Source organism: Aulonocara stuartgranti (genome assembly GCF_965226115.1).
Source record: "Aulonocara stuartgranti genome assembly, chromosome: 5".
NCBI lineage: Eukaryota > Metazoa > Chordata > Actinopteri > Cichliformes > Cichlidae > Aulonocara > Aulonocara stuartgranti.
In genome coordinates this window covers 21,732,586-21,751,298 of record NC_138943.1, presented here as the reverse complement: position 1 = coordinate 21,751,298, position 18,713 = coordinate 21,732,586, and the positions used below count along the sequence as shown (strand labels likewise).

General features: G+C 42.4%; 2 protein-coding genes across 2 annotated transcripts; both read right to left on the bottom strand.

Moving 5' to 3' along the window:
- Positions 1-19: 19 nt before the first annotated feature.
- On the bottom strand, positions 20-7,450 carry LOC309706199 (urocanate hydratase-like). Its single transcript, XM_082532499.1, has 8 exons — positions 6,939-7,450; positions 4,393-4,523; positions 1,003-1,096; positions 837-896; positions 626-754; positions 478-539; positions 322-388; positions 20-203 (listed from the first exon to the last, which is right to left on the bottom strand). The coding sequence occupies exons 1-8, from the start codon at positions 7,062-7,064 to the stop codon at positions 24-26; spliced, it is 849 nt and encodes a 282-aa protein (XP_082388625.1). The 5' UTR covers positions 7,065-7,450; the 3' UTR covers positions 20-23.
- Positions 7,451-8,309: 859 nt separating this feature from the next.
- Positions 8,310-17,690, bottom strand: LOC309706194 (6-phosphofructo-2-kinase/fructose-2,6-bisphosphatase 4-like). The gene is made up of 13 exons (XM_082532492.1): positions 17,001-17,690; positions 14,342-14,458; positions 14,164-14,260; positions 13,797-13,863; positions 13,625-13,699; positions 13,476-13,532; positions 12,857-12,978; positions 12,249-12,456; positions 12,003-12,149; positions 11,803-11,907; positions 11,571-11,700; positions 11,401-11,463; positions 8,310-11,110 (listed from the first exon to the last, which is right to left on the bottom strand). Exons 1-13 carry the CDS (start codon positions 17,110-17,112, stop codon positions 10,929-10,931), a joined length of 1,482 nt encoding a protein of 493 aa, XP_082388618.1. The 5' UTR covers positions 17,113-17,690; the 3' UTR covers positions 8,310-10,928.
- Between the last annotated feature and the right edge of the window lie 1,023 nt (positions 17,691-18,713).

The window sequence follows — 18,713 nt, the reverse complement described above, 5'->3', positions numbered from 1 at the left end:
CTTCCTCTGTTATTGCTTAGTCATCAGAGTTCATGGGAAATGACTTGAAACCAGCTGACCTCTGCAATCACACTGACGCAGCCGGCAATGACGGCAGCTTTAGCCTGAGCGCCACTCATTCCCCCCAAGCCAGAGGTCACAAACACACGCCCCCTCAGATCATCAGAGCCCAGGTACCTTCGGCCGGCATTCAGTACCGTCAGCTGCAAAAAAGGACCACTAATACAAATCTAAAACAGGCACTACAGCGTGCATTAATACATTTTTGTGTGAGGGACTTTCAGACTGTGTTGTGTGCATCTGTTTGTAATTATTACAAACCATAGTTCCATGAACAATCCCTTGAGGCCCAATGTAACAATAGCTGTCTGCCGTCATTTGACCGTACCTGAAAATGCACAGCAAAGACCAAAGAGACCACACTTGGCATCTCCAGACAAAAAAAGCAAGTAGCTATAATGGACCTTGAGGACTTACATTGATACACCCAGCGCAAACATCTTCTCATACTGATCTCTGGAGGAGTAATTTGGAATAACCTGATGCAAGCAAAAGAAAAACATGTGAATGCGTCACTTATCTCTTCATATGACATTACTGAGCTAAATGCCTGATTCGCCGTTACCATGCCGTTGGTGATGATGGCGCGAGGTGAGGAAGGCAGACTGGGGAAAAGGCCCATGGGGTGACCGCTGTACATAACCAGAGTTTGTTCCTCTGTCATCTCGCTCAGGTAATGCATCACGAGGCGGAACTGCACCCACACAAATGCAAAACTTAAAAGGGATACACTGTGATCAGAGACGTGCAAATGATCATGTTAACTCAGGCCATACCTGGGCCCAGTTACTGAACACCTGTCCGTTCCCTCCATAGGTGACAAGCTCTTGAGGAAACTGAAGGATGAAGAACGAATTCTTTGTTATTCACATCAAACACATAAATTATACAGAAAACCTGACATTTTATTCAGTAGGCTTAGCCTTGTTAACCTGTGCTTACCTGAGCAACTGCTGGATCCAGGTTGTTCATAATCATTAGCATCATAGCGGCTGCTTGACGTGTGTGACATGGGTACTGATCTATGGGGTAAGCTCTTAGGAAGCAGAAGGAAATTCATGTTACTTGTAAAATGGGGGGAAAAAATCAACAAAATCCCACTTTGAAGTTGAAATGCAGTTTAAATATAAGATATATTTATATCAAATCAAATCAAATCAAATCACTTTTATTGTCACATCACATGTGCAGGCACACTGGCACAGCACATGCGAGTGAAATTCTTGTGTGCGAGCCCCACAAGCAACAGAGATGTGCAAACACAACAACACAAACGAGCAAAATACAAGAATGGCCAACCTGAAACTAATAAATATATGTACAATATATAATAGTGTATGCATTTCTGGATGTGTATACTAAATATTTTCCTACGTGTGTGTGTGTGTGTGTGTGTGTGTATACACATTTTTACAAATTAAATAGTAAAAAAATAAAATAAAATAATAATAATAATAATAAAATATATAAAATATACAGAGTTGAATATGTGCAAAACAAGTGGCATTTATATACAGTGTGGAGTGCATAATGTTGAAGTTCCAGTAGTGAAGCTGAGGTGTCTATGACGTGTTCAGCAGTCTGATGGCCTGATGGAAAAAGCTGTCTCTCAGTCTGCTGGTACGGGACCGGATGCTGCAGAACCTCCTTCCTGATGGAAGCAGTCTGAACAGTTTATGGCTGGCGTGACTGGAGTCCTTGATGATCCTCCCCGCTTTCCTCAGGCACCGCTTCCTGTAGATGTCTTGGAGGGAGGGAAGCTCACCTCCAATTATCCGTTCAGAGCACCGCACTACTCGCTGGAGAGCTTTGCAGTTGTAGGCGGTGCTGTTGCCATACCAGGTGGTGATGCATCCAGTGAGGATGCTCTCAATGGCACAGCGATAGAAGGTCCTGAGGATGCGGGGGCTCATGCCGAATCTTTTCAGTCTCCTGAGAAAGAAGAGGCGCTGCTGCGCCTTCTTCACTGTTTTGTTTGTGTGTACTGACCACGTAAGATCCTCAGCCAGGTGTACGCCAAGGAACCGGAAGCTGCTCACTCTCTCCACAGCAGCGCCGTTGATGGTGATGGGGGTGTGTACTTCTCTGCACCTCCGGAAGTCCACTATCAACTCCTTTGTCTTTGCGACGTTGAGGGTGAGATGGTTGTCTTGACACCAGTGGGTCAGGGCGCTGACCTCCTCCCTGTAAGCCGTCTCATCACCGTTGGTGATAAGACCCACCACTGTAGTGTCGTCCGCAAACTTCACAATGATGTTGGAGCTGTTAGTGGCTGTGCAGTCGTAGGTGTAGAGTGAGTACAGGAGAGGGCTCAGTACACACCCCTGTGGAGCACCAGTGTTCAGTGTGATGGGGGATGAGGTGATGCTGCCCAGTCTGACCACCTGGCGTCTGTCAGACAGGAAGCTTAGGATCCAGCTGCAGAGGGAGCTGCTCAGTCCTAGATCCTGCAGTTTCCTGTCCAGCTTCGAGGGAACGATGGTATTGAATGCTGAGCTGTAATCTACAAACAGCATCCTCACATACGTGTCTCTCTTCTCCAGGTGTGACAGGGCAGTGTGTAGTGTCAGGGCTATGGCATCATCAGTGGACCTGTTGTGGCGGTATGCAAACTGTAGAGGGTCCAGTGAGTCGGGTAGTGCAGAGCAGATGAAGTCCCTGACCAGCTTCTCGAAGCATTTGCTTACGATGGGGGTCAGGGCTACAGGTCGCCAGTCGTTCAATGAGGAGATGGTGGAGGATTTGGGTACAGGGACGATGGTGGCCATTTTGAAGCAGGCTGGGACTACAGACAGAGAGAGGGAAAGGTTGAAGATGTGCGTGAACACTCCAGCCAGCTGAGCCGCGCATGACCTGAGGACGCGGCCGGGAATCCCGTCCGGACCAGTAGCTTTGCGTGCGTTCACCTTCCTGAAGCACCTCCGCACATCCTCCTCAGACACAGTGTGCGCACTGACGTCATCCGCGGTGCGCACACTGTCCGGTCTCATGGTGTTCGCTGTGTCGAATCTAGCGTAGAATACGTTTAGATCCTCACACAGAGAGGCCGTGGTCTGCGGTGTGCTGGTTTTCCCTCTAAAGTCTGTGATCGTGTTTAGTCCCTGCCACATACTCCGAGGGTTGTCAAACTGTTGTTCCACCCTGTCCCTGTACTCACGTTTGGCTGCTTTGATCGTCTTCCGGAGTTGGTAATGTGCGTGTTTGTAGTCCGATGTGTTCGCGGAGGCAAAGGCGGTGTTCCGTGCCGCCAGTGCCGCGCGAACATCTCCGTTAATCCAGGGTTTTTGATTTGGGAAGGATTTGACTGTTCTGGATGGGACGACATCTTCCACGCATTTCCTGATAAATCCACAGACTGAGTCTGTGTATTCATCAATGTCTCTGGCGGCCACGTGAAACATTTCCCAGTCCGCGTGATCAAAACAGTCCCGCAGCGCAGACTCCGATTGGTCCGTCCAACAGTGCACCGCCCTCCGGGTTGGAGCTTCCTGTTTCAGCTTCTGCCTGTAGGCGGGCAGGAGCAGGATGGAGCAGCATTGATTGGCCGAATGGGGCGCGGGGGAGGGCTTTGTACGCATCCCGGAAAGAGGTGTAACAGTGATCGAGTTGCCGGTTTCCACGTGTGTTGAAAAGGATGTGTTGATGGAGTTTTGGTGAGACTTTCTTCAGGTTTCCCTTATTAAAGTCTCCGGCTGTGATAAACGCTGCCTCTGGGTGTGCGGTTTCCTCGCTGCTGATCGCGCTGTACAGTTCCCTGAGTGCACGGTCAGTGTCGGCTTGTGGGGGAATGTAAACAGCCGTAATAATCACTGCTGTAAATTCCCTCGGTAGCCAGAATGGCCGGCACTTAATCATCAGGTACTCCAGGTCCGGTGAGCAGAAGGATTTGACCGGGTGCACGTTCGCATAATCACACCAGCTGTTGTTGATCATGAAACACACACCACCGCCTCTGCTTTTCCCAGTAAGATCCTGTGACCTATTATAGTGGTCTCTCAGTTTCATACTGTTATAGTCTTTTTTAGATTTTTTAAATCTTTTCTTCTTCTTTGTTTTCTCTGTTCTACCTGTTCTGCCTAAAGATTCCAATGACCGTAATTCTGAGCACCTGTTTTAAATCTTTATATAAAAATTATGTAAAAAATGTGAATGCACGCCCACACTGGTAAGTGCCTGTATAGCTCAGCCCATATATTAGTAGATTAATACATTTTAAAAGTATTACAAAGTGCAACTGTTTGCCTTCTATTAGTTGTAACACTCACAGAAAGATTCTTCAGTGTTAAATATCTAAATAGAATAGGAATATTGGCTGTCCTTGGTGAGCCTTACCTCATCCGTAATGTGGGACAGAAGCGGTACATGTATATGTGCCCATACTGCCGCAGCTCTTGAGCAAATTCAGGTGCGAGCGTTGCATGGTGGGAGGGGGGGAAATAACGCAGTGCATTTCTCAGCGCCAGCTAGAGGAAAGATGCATTTAGAGGACGTTAGTCAAGAAACGTAAATGTTCAGAAGACATGATTAGATCTCTTTCTGCTCCCCGGTCTTCTCGTGTAACTTAGAGATAAGATAAGATAAGATAGAACTTTATTAATCCCTCGGGTGGGTTCCTCTGGGAAATTCGACTTCCAAAAAAAGCACAGCAACGACCAAAGTTACAGTTACAGAACTGTTATATATATATATACACACACACACACACACACACACACACACACATATATAAATACAGAGACAAATATAAATAAAATATACAAAGGGGATAAATAGAATAAATAGGAATAAAAAATAAAAATACAAGTGAATTGCACATTTCAAGTATTGAGTCTATTGCACTGTTGACTATTTACAAAAAGTATTGCACAAGGTATTGTACAGTGAGGTGCAGAGGCACTACAGCTTAGTTGTTCCCCCCTCCTTTGTCCTCCTGTTTCCCCTCCCTCTCCCCTCCAGAGAGGAGTTAAACAGTCTGATGGCGTGTGGGACAAAGGAGTTTTTAAGTCTGTTAGTTCTTGTCTTGGGGAGAAGCAACCTGTCACTGAACAGACTCTTCTGGTTGTTTATGGCCGTGTGCAGAGGATGCCCAGCATTGTCCATAATGTCCATCAGTTTCTTTAATGTCCTTTTCTCTGCCACTGTCACCAGAGTGTCCAGCTTCATGCCGACCACAGAGCTAGCCCTCCTGATCAGTTTCTCCAGCCTGGATGAGTCCTTCTTTGCTGTGCTGCTCCCCCAGCACACCACAGCATAGAAAAGTACTCCAGCAACCACTGACTGGTAAAACATCCTCAGGAGCTTCCTGCAGATGTTAAAAGACCTCAGCCTCCTGAGGAAGTACAGTCGGCTTTGGGCTTTTTTATACAGGTGCTCTGTGTTGCATGACCAGTCCAGTTTATTGTCCATCCACAGCCCGAGGTACTTGTACTTGTTGACCACCTCCACCTCCTCCCCCTCTATCTGAACTGGCAGTGGACCTTCTCTGGACCTCCCGAAGTCCACAACCAGTTCCTTAGTCTTTGAGGTGTTGAGTTGCAGGTGGTTTGTGTGACTCCATGCGACAAAGTTCCTCACCAGACTTCTGTACTCCTCTTCCTGATCATCCCAGATACACCCCATGATGGCCGTGTCGTCTGCAAACTCTGAATATGGCATAATTCAGAGTTGTAGCAGAAGTCAGAGGTGTACAGGGTGAAGAGAAGAGGGGACAGCACAGTTCCCTGTGGTGCTCCTGTGCTGCTGACCACAGTGTCAGACGTGATGTCCTTCAGCCTGACGTACTGTGGTCTGTCGGTGAGGTAGTCGGAGATCCAAGCCACCAGGCAGGGGTCCACCTCCATCCTGTTCAGTTTTTCCTGAAGCATACAGGGCCGGATGGTATTAAAGGCACTGGAAAAGTCAAGAAACAGGATCCTGACCGTGCCTTTTCCCCCATCCAGGTGTGAGTGGGCTCTGTGTAGGAGGTACAGGATGGCATCCTCCACTCCGACACCCACCTTGTATGCAAACTGTAGTGGGTCCTGGGCATGTTGTACCTGTGGTCGGAGGAGGTTGAGGAAGAGCCGCTCTAGAGTCTTCATAAGATGTGACGTCAGTGCCACTGGTCGGAAGTCATTCAGCTCATTGGGCCGGTTCTTTTTGGGGACCGGGACGATGCAGGATGTCTTCCATAGGGCGGGCACTCTCCCCAGTCGCAGACTGAGGTTGAAGACTCGTTGTAGCGGCTCCCCAAGTTCAGCAGCACACGCCTTAAGCATCCTAGGACACACCTTGTCTGGGCCTGCTGCCTTTCTGGGGCGAAGCTTCCTCAGTTGCCTCCTGACCTGATCCACTGTGACACTGGGAGATGTTTGGGAGGAGGGGAGGGGGGGAGATGTCTTGCTGCTGAGAGAGGGATTGGAGGAGGGGGGTGTCATGGTGTCAGGAAGGGGGGGAAGCGAGGGAGGCAGGAGAGTGGGGAGAGGCATTATTAAGCATCTCTGTGTTTTTCTTTAAATTATTCACTCACTTAGTGGAGGACTTTTGAGAATAATCAATTTTTAGGAAAGGGCATGATCCAGGAGAGGTGACGCAATAGGACAGAGGACACAAATGCACTTTCCCATCAGACATATTTAGAGAAGCCCAATTATGTGACATGATAGTGCAGCTCTGTTTGGATAATATCCAAAAGTTTCCTGTGCACAAATTGTAGTGTCACCGCTTTTAATGTTGGTCACGTCTTTTAAATCTGAATTATCATCATTAGTGCTTAACATTAACTAAAACTATGACAAAAACTATGGCAGGATATACCTGTGCTACTCACGGACTTATTTCTTGGTGGTAAAACTCCTACAAACTGTGCGAGAATATAGTTTTGCAATCCATTTACTCACCCGCTCCTCTTCTGCGGTGAGGTTGGGAGTCCGAATAGGTGCATGTGGCACATTTGGATATCTTCCCCGGTTAGGGGGCAGCGGGTTGAGGGGCAAACCGCTGCATATCTCCTTCAAAGTAGACATGCTGTATTAGATATTTGCTATGACACACCTGATCAGAAACCTATAGACAAAGGTAAGACTGGAACCTGACAGTAGCTCTAACGATCCCCTGTGGAGAGAAAGAATTCAAGGGAGGGAGAAACATTTGAGGGCAATCGCTCTTTGGCTGACTGTCCCATTGGCTCTTTGGTCATCTTTGCCCTTCACAATGCACCAATGGTACACCACGACTAGAAGAGGTTGTTTGGCAATTATTGATCCCTCGCGGAGTTTGAAGCAGCACATGCTTGAGTAGACAAACACTTACTGAGACCTCTGGCCCCTGACGCTTGCACATGTAACTGAGTTACACAAAAGTGTGCGTCACAACTTACCGAAACCTTTTAGACAGCACAGTGACTGTGCAGAATCATCATATAAATGTTGCTCCCCATTAACAAAACCACGAGTGCAACTAAATACCGCAGTTTCACTGAGAACAGGAAACTACAGGCACGATGTCAGTTTTCAAAGATGGTGGGTACACTGACTTACTGTTTATGGTTCTTTAACCTGATGTACTGATGTCAGGGGTAGACATTTGTTCAAACACAAGTAAGAGAAATGAGACAACTGCAGACCGACTCAGAGTGTAATTAGAAAACGTGCGCACGGGTGAATGTCTCTGAGAAGACAAAACACACCGAGCACAGGCTGCTTGCTTTATTTATAAGGCAAAAATGGGTTACATAGTACTTCCTCTTTTAACTGTCAGGGAAGAGGTTAAACATTAAATCAGCTTATCTGATCTTTCACACACTGGAATAAGAATACAGAAGTATATCATGCTTTATCTGACATCACAGACACTGAAGTAAAGAATGCATCATTATATCATGCTGTCAAACATCTCAGACACTGAGGTAAGGAATACATCATGTTTTCCTTTAACAATAGACTTGGTTAGGTGATTCTTCAACAATAGGCTTGGTTATGTGAAAATATATGAACACACAAAATATAAGGCATACTTGGTTAGAATATAAGGCACACTTGATTATATTGTATTATAGAGATTTGGTTATAATGTATAATGTAGAAAATCTCTAACAACTGATATATTATCAATACACAATATAATATCTTATGTTGTACACCAGTATGTTTTTTGAGTGAAAATTCAATGTCGGTAAGCAAACACGTGATGAGTAACATTGTTCATTTTCCCATCGTTAATGATGTAAACCTGCAATACGATGTGTACAGTCAACAATATCTCACAAACCAGAGATTTGTAATTGATTTTATTATAAAACTTTTAACAATATTGTCATATCCACTTCAAGTCAAGTCAGTCACTCCTGTGCGGCACACACACGGTTCATTTCAGCTTAGATGAGGTAAATTTTTCAGGTCTGGTTATAAAAAAAAATGCAGTCTTACTGGACAGAGAGTGCAAAGACACAAATAAACAGCTCATAAACAAAAACAAGTTGTAGTCATTTCCTCAGTTTGTGCTTCATACCTTGTAAAGCTGGCAACTTTTCAATAATGTTACTAACATAAACTTTTGAGACAAATTTGATATAAGTAACATTTGTGTAACAATGTAAAAGACAGAAAATTAAGACAATATACTGTTTACACTCTCTGATGGTTAATCACACAGCAGACAAATGTTCATCCTGAGACACGAAGAAAAAGAGCCAAACGTAACATCATGTGCTGAGAAAGTAGATTTAAAACAAAGTTTAAAATGTACTTCACAGCATAAAACGTGCAATTTCTGTTCTTTTTTTTTTTTTTGACTAGCATACATATACCCTTTACTCACTCTGACAATATCAACCACCTGCCTAACTCCAAGCACAACGTCTCACACAACCACAATCTAACACAAAGCTATTGGTACATGTTCATGAGCGCACACATTTAGTTATCCTAAAACAGCCATCTGAGCATGCAGCTCTTACTCAGATGGCAAACCTGAGGAAAAAATCAAAGTCATAGCTGATGAGAAAAGAGGTAGAAATGTCAATAATAAGCGACTTCACAGTTGTTTTGATTGCTGTCAGGGATCACTGGAGGATGGACAGTGAACGTGTGACTGAAAGTTTACAATCGCTGTGCGAAGAAGAAACAGACGGATTAGTACTGACTGCTAGGCCTGCTCAGGAGTGAGAGCTACAGTAAATGTTGGAATAGGTGTTGTGCCTCTTGAGAGACCAAAGGTCTGTAATATGAAACAGGACTGGTTAACCCTTGTTTTCTCTACTACGAAGGTGGTTCACTTCTTATCGGAATACATCCTCCTGAGAACCGAGGAAAAATTCCTCTTCCCACTGAAGTTTTGGAGCTAAAAGCAGAGATATCAATGGAAAGCCCAGGATGTCCTCTGTTTAGTACGTCAGGATTAGGGATGGGTATCGAAAACCGGTTCTTGTTGAGAACCGGTTCCCACTGTTTCAATTCCTTGGAATTGTTTGCCATTTTTGAAAACGATTCCCTTATCGATTCCAGTCGCCCCGAATGACGTCGCCCCGAATGACGTCACCACGTTGCGGAGCGTCATTTACCTGGCAGGAAACACAGCACCCAAGCGGCTCAAACGCTCAAAAGTTTGGTTATAACTTTACGAGAACGGATGACAACAGGGCAACTTGCAATACTTGCAAAGTAGATACTTCATTTAAGGGAGGAAACACTACGAATATGCAAAAGCATTTGCTCACAAAACACACGATAACCTTAAGTGAATGTCGTGTTTTTAAATTGCGCTCCACACTCGTGAATCTCAACCCAGCAGCAGCGGTAACGTTTGTACGTCCTCTCCCGTTAATGCGGCAGGTAAATAATCAACTAACAGTGCATATTATGTTAGTGCGATCTGCCTTATTACAAAACCTGCCATTACTGTGCATTTAGGTGACCATGATGAGAGAGACAGACCGAGTCTGGCTGGCGCTCGCTGGCAGTTGTCGCTGCAGTCTACCGGTAGCGTCTCCTTTCAGGCCAGGATAGACGAACGTCACAGAGCAGTGACTAAGTTTGTGGTAAAAGGCTTGAACCCATTTGCCACAGCAGATGCCCCCGATTTTTGGTAAGTGAATGTGTTTAATTGTAGGCAGGAACATTCTTATATTATATTCTTATTATATTATATTATATTCTTGTGTAATTGCTACAGAAGAATATTTATTTTATTATTTTACATTTACAATTTTTTTCCTGGGGACCCTGTGACACCCCATTGAAGAGCCGTAGGCTGTGGATCTCTTAAGATCTCACTGTTGGGTTTGTAAGGCCATGTTACTTCTAAATTTCTATCTTGTTCAAAGAGAAGATGTAAAACAAAGTTCTAAGCTAATCGACCTTAGTGTTCTCCTTTTTTAAAAAGAATCGATAAAGAATCGAATCGTTAAACAGAATCGAAAATGGAATCGGAATCGTGAAAATCTTATCAATACCCATCCCTAGTCAGGATTTATTAGCATAGCTCAAATAAATCAAAAGATATAGACCAAAAACAAACATCCTTTACAGAGGACATAAATGAATAGGCTTGTTCTCAGCAGGATATCGCCACGGTAACCTGTGCTCTGAGATTAGATATCAGCAGATACAAAATTACAGCCAACTGACAGATCAATTCTCTGGATTCTCCATTCAGATCCCTCAGACCCCTGTTTGTACTGTGAAATGAGCATCAGCAATACATACAGACACAAATTTATTCTAAACCCTAAAACCTTATACTGAATCTGCACACAGACTAACCCAAACTTTAAATTCTGTTTTTATATGAATTCTTTTCTCTAAAGAGTGTGAAACACCACTGAGTCCGCAGCTTAGAGAATCTAAACATTTGTAATAATGTTGCCTGAGTATCATTTGTTTCATTGAATATTATTTGTTGTCGTGGTTCCTATGTATACAGTGTGAGGGAGCCTCCTGACTGAGTTGTGGGTCACAGGGTAAAAATGCAGTGAGGTCAAAGGTCTGAGTGCTGCTGGTGACACCTACCTCTGGTCTGTCTCTTTGTGTGTTTACAGCATCCACGCTTAAACAGAAAGACTCCACTTCACATCCTGCATAAGAGCAAACAGTAGTTACTTATAATACAGAAATGTTCCTTTTTAAATATACTAAATAAATATAATATTATGTTCACGCCCACTGGCAAGCCATTTTTAATATCTTAGGTGTTTTATTTTGATAAACATTTTCACAATATTTATCTTAAAGTTTACATCTAACTGCTTTTGATACAAGTTAATACAAGCTGAAATTTTGTTTCCACTGATACAACAAGAATAGAATTTAAGGACTCATGCATAACTGTGAATGTGTTAGAAGCTTTTTAATTTACAGAACTTACCGTAAGCCACTGGTGTCAACTTCAGTACTGTGTGCAAAGGGCACTTAAGATAAGGCAACTCATCTGTGGTGACAGAAAGTTATAGTAAGTTTCAGGTTCAGACTTTAAAAAGCATACTCTGATGGTAAAGTAAAAAAAACTTCAAACTACCTACTTTGAGTCCTTCTTACCTGCAGTCTTGTCCAGGAAATATGCAAGAACACAGCGCAAGACTGCCTGGTGACAAATCACCAAAACGTTCTCCTGTCTCTCCAACTCCATGATCACAGGCTCCAGCCGCTGAACCAGGTCTTCATATGACTGAATGAGGTTCGCAGATCAGTCACACTCTCAACTGTTTTTAAAACTCAAACAACCAAAAAACAACTAAAAAAATCCTTAAAAAATAAGTTTTATGCTCACCTCTCCTTTCGGATAGCGGTACCGGTATTTGTCTTGGTCTCTCAGGGCAAACTCCAGAGGGTAACGCTCTTGGATTTCCTCGTACATCATCTCCTCACACACGCCCTGTGGAAAGAGAGGAGGAAACATGTTCAGCATTTACGCAAATGTTTCCACAGAGGCTTTTGCACAGAAGTAAGGAAAACTTGAAGTGGACATACAGCGTCGATTTCATTGAGAGATTTCCACTGTTCGTACGACACTCCAAGGATCTCCGCGGTCTGGATTGTCCTCTTCATCTGGCTCGTCCACACTTTAAGATTTTTGATGTTTTGCTCCTGGAGGAAATTCCTCAGACGTTTGGCAAACTGGACAGCAAGAGAGCACCACAGAAGGATGCATTAGATCAACTCGGTGATTTGAAACATATGTGCTGCCATATTTTCTCTACATGCACAGACACTGACCTCTTTTCCTCTGTCAGACAAGCCCGAGTCTCCTCCGATGTGTCCTTTGATGTTGAGGTCGCTCTCACCGTGGCGACAGAGGTAGATGGAGCGCGGTGTGATGTGGATGTTCATCAAGTAGGAGACAATTCGGCTTTGGACGTGGTCAACGACACGGTTCACCAGGTAACGACGGCCCACGTCCATTATCTTTATGTAGGACAGATCCCTGAAACGAGACGCTCTGTTAATCACCTGTGAGCTTGAACTGATTTCATCCACTCTACTGATGGGTCACACTGTGAGAGGGTAGGGCTATCCTAAAATTTGACCCTCTCATGTAACTGCAGCCATGACCTAACTAGCAGATGTGCAGCTGATAAAGACAGAAACCCGCTCCATTGTGAAAAGAAGCAAAACAAGACCAGATACAAGATGGAGGTAAAATGTGCAAAATGCAAAAAAATTAAATAACTCTAGCTCCATTTGTTTTCATGACTGAAAGGAGAACTGCATCCCTGTTTCAGAGCCTACTGTTCAACATCTACATACATCAAACCTAATGTTTAACTCATGTTGCAAGAAATCCAGCTGAAAATCCAGCGCTTTCATGTTTTGTATGTCGTCACCTGTCGAGAACCTCATCCAGAGGCTGGTAGGATGACTCATAACACTTTATTCTCTTCATGAAGTCCTTGATGGCCTCATCTGAGTTGCAGTCAATGTAGTCTGGGTTTCCCAGCTTAACTTGCTACAAAGAGGAAACACAAGGAGAGGATTTGAGCAGACGAAACAAGGAAGGGGAAGTTTGCTGCCTCATGCTGACTCTCTCTGTCTTGGTCTGCAACCTCAGTGAAGTCCTTCGTAATTAGTTTAAAGTCTAAGCTTGGTTCAAGACTCATTCGCAACAACTAAACAACCATTCAGGCGAGCATCCTTGTTTTCTGAGTCCCATCCACACCTCGATCATGATGTGTGTTTTCAAAAACACCAAGACAGCAGCACTCTAAAAAGCTCAACACGAAGCTTCAAAACTGGACTTCACTAACCAACTGGTGATGCTACAGCAGCTACATCCATCTTTCATATAAAGTCTATGTCTGCAACTCAGTTCTGATGAACTTTAAAGCTAAATTTTCTCTTGATTTTTATTTTGGACTCAGCAGCCAATGTTTGGGGAAGTATATCAGAAATTTTAAAAGTCCTGTTTTGATTCTACTGGATTCAATGAAAGGAGACAAAGCTTACCACTATATTTTGGGCAATGACCTCTGGGTCTTCACACACAGACTCCACGAAAAATACCTGAAATGACAAGAAAATACAGCTAACTTTGAGGTAGCCAATCCAAATTTAAAAAAAAAGAAAAAGAGAGTACCATCTTGCTTTAAACATACCTTGTATCCATTCTGCTCAGCAAACATGATGATGGTCCTTCTTCTGTCTCTTGTTGTATTAGTGGCATCAAAGACCTGAAACAACATGGAAAAACAAGCATTATGCAGCCGTTCTATATGCTTCTGTGTTCTAGGATTACAGCAGACGTCAGGGACAGAATCAAGGACTCACCGCAACCTGTCCTCCTTCGACGCTCAGGTACTGCCGTACATCATTAAGAGCTAACAAAGCGCACTGACTGTGGAAAGACACGAGAGATTTTTACATTTCAGATTTGTACTGGGATTATTCTAGGTCTTTGTTGCATTCTTTTTTACATCGTGAAAGAAAAATGTATTATTTTATACATGAAACCAAGCTGTAGCGGTTAATCCATGTGCCAACAATAGCTGAAAGCTACCAGGTTTTCAATCTGACCGATCAACCCAGCAGGTAATTTCACAGCTGAGCTCTCCTCTCTTCAACACATGGGTGAAGTCTGGTGGAATGGTTGGAATGAAACTTTGCATGACATCCAGAAAACCATGTGCAGACTCACCGTCTGATTTTTAGGCCTTCTTCATTGTCTGGACGGAAAAACTCAAAGGATTTGTAGATTTTCAGGCACTCCCTCCGGTACTGGCCAACATTGAACTCTGTTGAGAGACGGCTGTCATGTTTACACAGAGCAATGTTGGTTGTCACTTTATGCATGATTTTAAGGAAGTGGCTCCTACCTTTCGTTGGCACGCCTATCCAGTTTAAGTAGCGTGTGAGCTTCTTTGAAATGTAGGTTTTCCCTCGGGCTGGAAGTCCAACTGTCACAATGAGGGTCGGGCAGTTTGTCATGCACACTGACAGAGACGGAGAGACAAAAGAACCTAAATTTGAAAGCTTTTCACGTATTTAATTTGGTGATCAACAATAATTCACACCAATTAGTCTAGAGGGCTTTTTTGGAGAAAAAAAAACCCCTTTTTGTAACAGTTATATGCACTGCTACAGAATAAAGATGAGGTAAAACAATGAAACTGCTTAAAAATGCAAGCCACGTGCTTCAGACTAAAATCCTTCATGTGCATTTTATATTCGCTGGGCTCTATGAGAGCTGGGGGCCAGCTCCGACATGTCTGAGACAGGCCGAGATCAAGAAAAAATTACAATTAAAAGTGCAGCTAAAAACAAGGCTGTGAGGAGCACATAAATTCAGACAGCAGAACAGAAGCCTACATGTTTCCTTAATAGCTAACCAGCAGCACATGAGTCATTCCTACTATTCGGTGCCATTTCAGTGTGATCACTCTTCATCAAAAAATACAAAATTTTGAATTATTTTAACATTTCATCTAAAAGAGGGATTTTCAACCTATAAGAAAAATGTATTGGTCCAGCTAAGGATATTATATTATAATATTTTTTTAAATCAAAGTCTTTACCCATGACGTGCCAAATGTCCACCCTGTTACAGGACATTCAATTTTCTATTAATAACTGTTTTGAATACACAGTTATAGTAATATTTACATTTTCTAAAAGCTACAATGTCCCTTTTTAAAATCTGCAAGGAAATTTCATGTTACAGTGCATAGCAATAACAGGGGTGACGGTAACAGGGGGGAGATTTTATGCTAAACTTAGCCATTACTACTAGTATGATGAACAACAAGCTAGTACATGGTGACCACTAAGAACCATTTTTAACATGTTTCTTAGCCATATTATAAAAATTACAAAAAAAAAATTGTTTCCACTATTAATAAGCGTAACAGGTTGGACGTGTTATGCTTTGCCACATTACAAAATCTTGCTAAAACATTGAAAAAAGGGTTGATTAAAGAGTGGTACTTACTCGTCTTCTTCTTGAAAGTTTTCCCTCCAAAATATGTTACATCCGGGAGTGTCATGTGACTAAAAGAATAATCAGGAGATGTGTTCTATGGAATTCTTATCAGAGTAACAGGGGTGACAGTTGATTCAGGGACACAACATTTTTTAAAGATTTTAAGTATTAAACATGCATTAATAATAAAAAAGAACATTTGATGAGGAACATTAGAAATAAGCCAATCCAGAAATGATGAAAAATTTAGATTTTTTTTTTTTTTTAAGTTATATTTGTAACTGAAGTCGAGCAAGCATGACTGGGGACATAGTACTTTAGTGACTTGTGCTAAAATAAAAGTAATTTACTTTTAATGTATTTATCCTGTGTATATATCAATGTGTTCTATGGTAGAGGGGGGTTAAACATACAAGAAAATGGTTTAGAAATAAGCATTAGACAAGTTTTACACTAAATATACCATATTATGTCATTAGGACTCAAATGGCACCGAATAGTAAGAATGACCCACATGCTGATTAATTAGGTGGGAAAATGCCAGGTTTGTGCTCTGCAGTCGCAACAACTCAGACTTGGCTGAAATTCAGCTGGACCACCACAAAGGTCTGCTTGTTACAGCCCCAAACAAGTGTTTAAATTAAAGACTTAAACTAGCAATTTCCGTTTTTCTTCTGTTACTAATTACTTTTTTGCTGTTATTTGTTTGTATAGTAAAAAAAAACAAAAACAAACCTGCTTATGCAAAAAAAGAAACATCCATAGGAATATCTTTAAGTACTGAGACAGTCCCACACATCAAATACATTTGAGATAAGGAAATTTAGACTGATGTCTAAGGAGACTCATGCAGCATAATATTATTACATGGTCACTGATGTGTGTTATGCCAAAACGGGACTGGACTAGCTATAGCTTTTTTAACTAAAACTAAAAACAGCTCTGGGGAAGGCAGACAATGACTCAGCAAAAAAAAAAAAATTAAAAAAAAAAAGAAAAGAAAAGAAAAGTGAGAGAGAAAATCAGACACAAAACCAAGCACCCGGGTCACATTACAGGACAGCTGCCCAGTGTTACACCTACAAGATAAACTAACATAAGGAGTAGACCTGTGTAATCGGATGCTAAGCTGATTCAGAATCCCACTCCCTGCATGTGATGTCAGGAGAAATATGGACCAGACAAGATGCGCCTGATGCAACATTACCGAGCACGCAACATCTCAACCAGCCGTGCGTAATGTGATAAGTTCAAGCACAAATCTGACCATTAAACGTGCAAAACAGAACAAAAATGAGAGAGACCAGAGACGAGATCATATCCACAGATGAGTGAAATCGCATCTCCGACACACATCCTTTGCGCACTTGACGACCTGCTGCATCTTACTTTTTTTTTTTTTTAAACTTTATTTAAAGTAAACAAGTTTACATATAAAATGCACATACACATACAATTACATATACAAAACCATGAGCACATACAAAGGGGAGAAACAAGGAGGAAAATCTAGCATCTGAGTCCACACAACGCTCACAAAACTTGCTGCATCTTACCGCGTCTATCAGCGATGTGGCTGTTTTTGCACGGCATCCAGATCTTCCTGAGCGGGTTCTGGGTGAGCTCCCGCGGGTAACCCTCCACCATAAACTCTTGACTGTCTATCATCCTGGTTGTTGGGTCATTTACGTTACCCTCCTGAAAACAAACTGAGGCGGTGGGCTTCAGCCTGGCACTGAAATTCTGCAGGGGGGTAGATGTTATATATCAGCTGAGGAACAGCAGTTTCCCCATCACCGTAAGGACTGGATACTGAGCGCAACGGAAAGCGAGGGAGGGAAGAAAACAAAATGTCCCGGTACAGGTTGTAACGATACTTCAGTCGTCTTTTCCCCCATGTTAGCGTGAATTAATGTATTTACATATTTCACGTGACAGTATTATCCCAGGTGCTTACATAAAAACTCCCACCATGATTTTGCGTATGGAAGTCTGATTAAGAGCCCCAACTGAGTTTGAAGAATTCAAATGCAATTGTGTTAATAACAGACAAAATACTCCAAAGACATTATAATGTTTACCCAAATAATACTCAATCAAGCAAATACTCAATTCACTCCAGGGTCATATAAAGTTCAATGCTTTTATTGACCATTTTGTGTTTTAAAGTCTTGTGAAGCATTTTTCTTAGCGTCTTGTGTTGAAAATATCACAAGCATCCACCATCTGTAAAATAAATAAATGAATAAATAAAAATAAAAATCCACGAAAACGCGACTGTTTACAAGTTACCGTAATGACTCGTGAACTACGTACGTACGATTCGAAGACGCTAAGTGAAAAACAAGTTTTATGCGTTCACATGAAGCACACATGGGCAGTGAATGCAGCAAGAAATTGAGCCAATCAGAAATGGAACGAGAGGCCCAGCAGCCAATAGCAGAGGCGCATTGGCAGGAAAGAAGGGCATGCGGACTACTGGGAGCTCAGCTCAACATCATCGTGAAAACCATGGAAGCCTCAGCTTTACACGACCCAGTCACGGGCCTCACTGATCACACATGCTTCATGTGGCAAAAGTTGCCAGCAAAGTAAGATACAGCAGAAACTCCCGTCTGATAGATGTAAATATTTTTTTAAACAAAAAATGAAACTGGTTAATAAACACGAATATAGTGTATAGTATAGTATTAGTGTTTGACAAATTATAGTAGTTTATTTTTACTGTTATATAAAATGATATAAGAAAAGCCTAGGGGTTTCTGAATAAAAACGATAAAAATAAAATAAAAAGCGGGGAGAATAACAATAACTATCCTCATTTTTACTTTTTAAACACACATTTACAAATAGCTTTAAAGTCTGTCAAAAAACATGTATTTACCACCCCAACATATAGTAGTACATAAACACGATTCAAGCATAAGTGATTACTTAGCCAAACGTAACAGGCCAAGGATTTAAGGAAATGGTAACCTGTGAAAAACTAGTTCTCAGCAGTCGTTTTAAACAAAACATTGATTCAGCCAAACTGATATAAAGAGGAAGGCTTTTCCAAAGTTTAAGCCCCACAACTTCCAAAGTGTAGTCGCCTCTGGATTTAAAATAAGAGCGTGAAAGAGTTAAACAAGAGAGGCCGACGGTTGGAATAAGGCCTTAGCAGCTTTGCGTATTTAGGCAGGAGCCTGGTTTTTTACTGAGTGACAGTAAAGACTGAGCTTGACAAGAATGAGCTTGAAGACAGGAAAATAATTCCAAGATTAGCTGAG

Coding starts and splice junctions, on each gene's coding strand:
- LOC309706199 (XM_082532499.1), bottom strand. CDS start 7,064: ATGTCTACTTTGAAGGAGATATGCAGCGGTTTGCCCCTCAACCCGCTG. Junction 4,524..6,938: donor TCACCGCAGAAGAGGAGCGG/GTGAGTAAATGG, acceptor TCTTTCCTCTAG/CTGGCGCTGAGAAATGCACT. Junction 755..836: donor TGTTCAGTAACTGGGCCCAG/GTATGGCCTGAG, acceptor GTGTGGGTGCAG/TTCCGCCTCGTGATGCATTA.
- LOC309706194 (XM_082532492.1), bottom strand. CDS start 17,112: ATGATAGACAGTCAAGAGTTTATGGTGGAGGGTTACCCGCGGGAGCTC. Junction 14,459..17,000: donor CCACATCGCTGATAGACGCG/GTAAGATGCAGC, acceptor CGTCTCTGTCAG/TGTGCATGACAAACTGCCCG. Junction 13,533..13,624: donor CTGAGCAGAATGGATACAAG/GTATGTTTAAAG, acceptor TTGTCATTTCAG/GTATTTTTCGTGGAGTCTGT.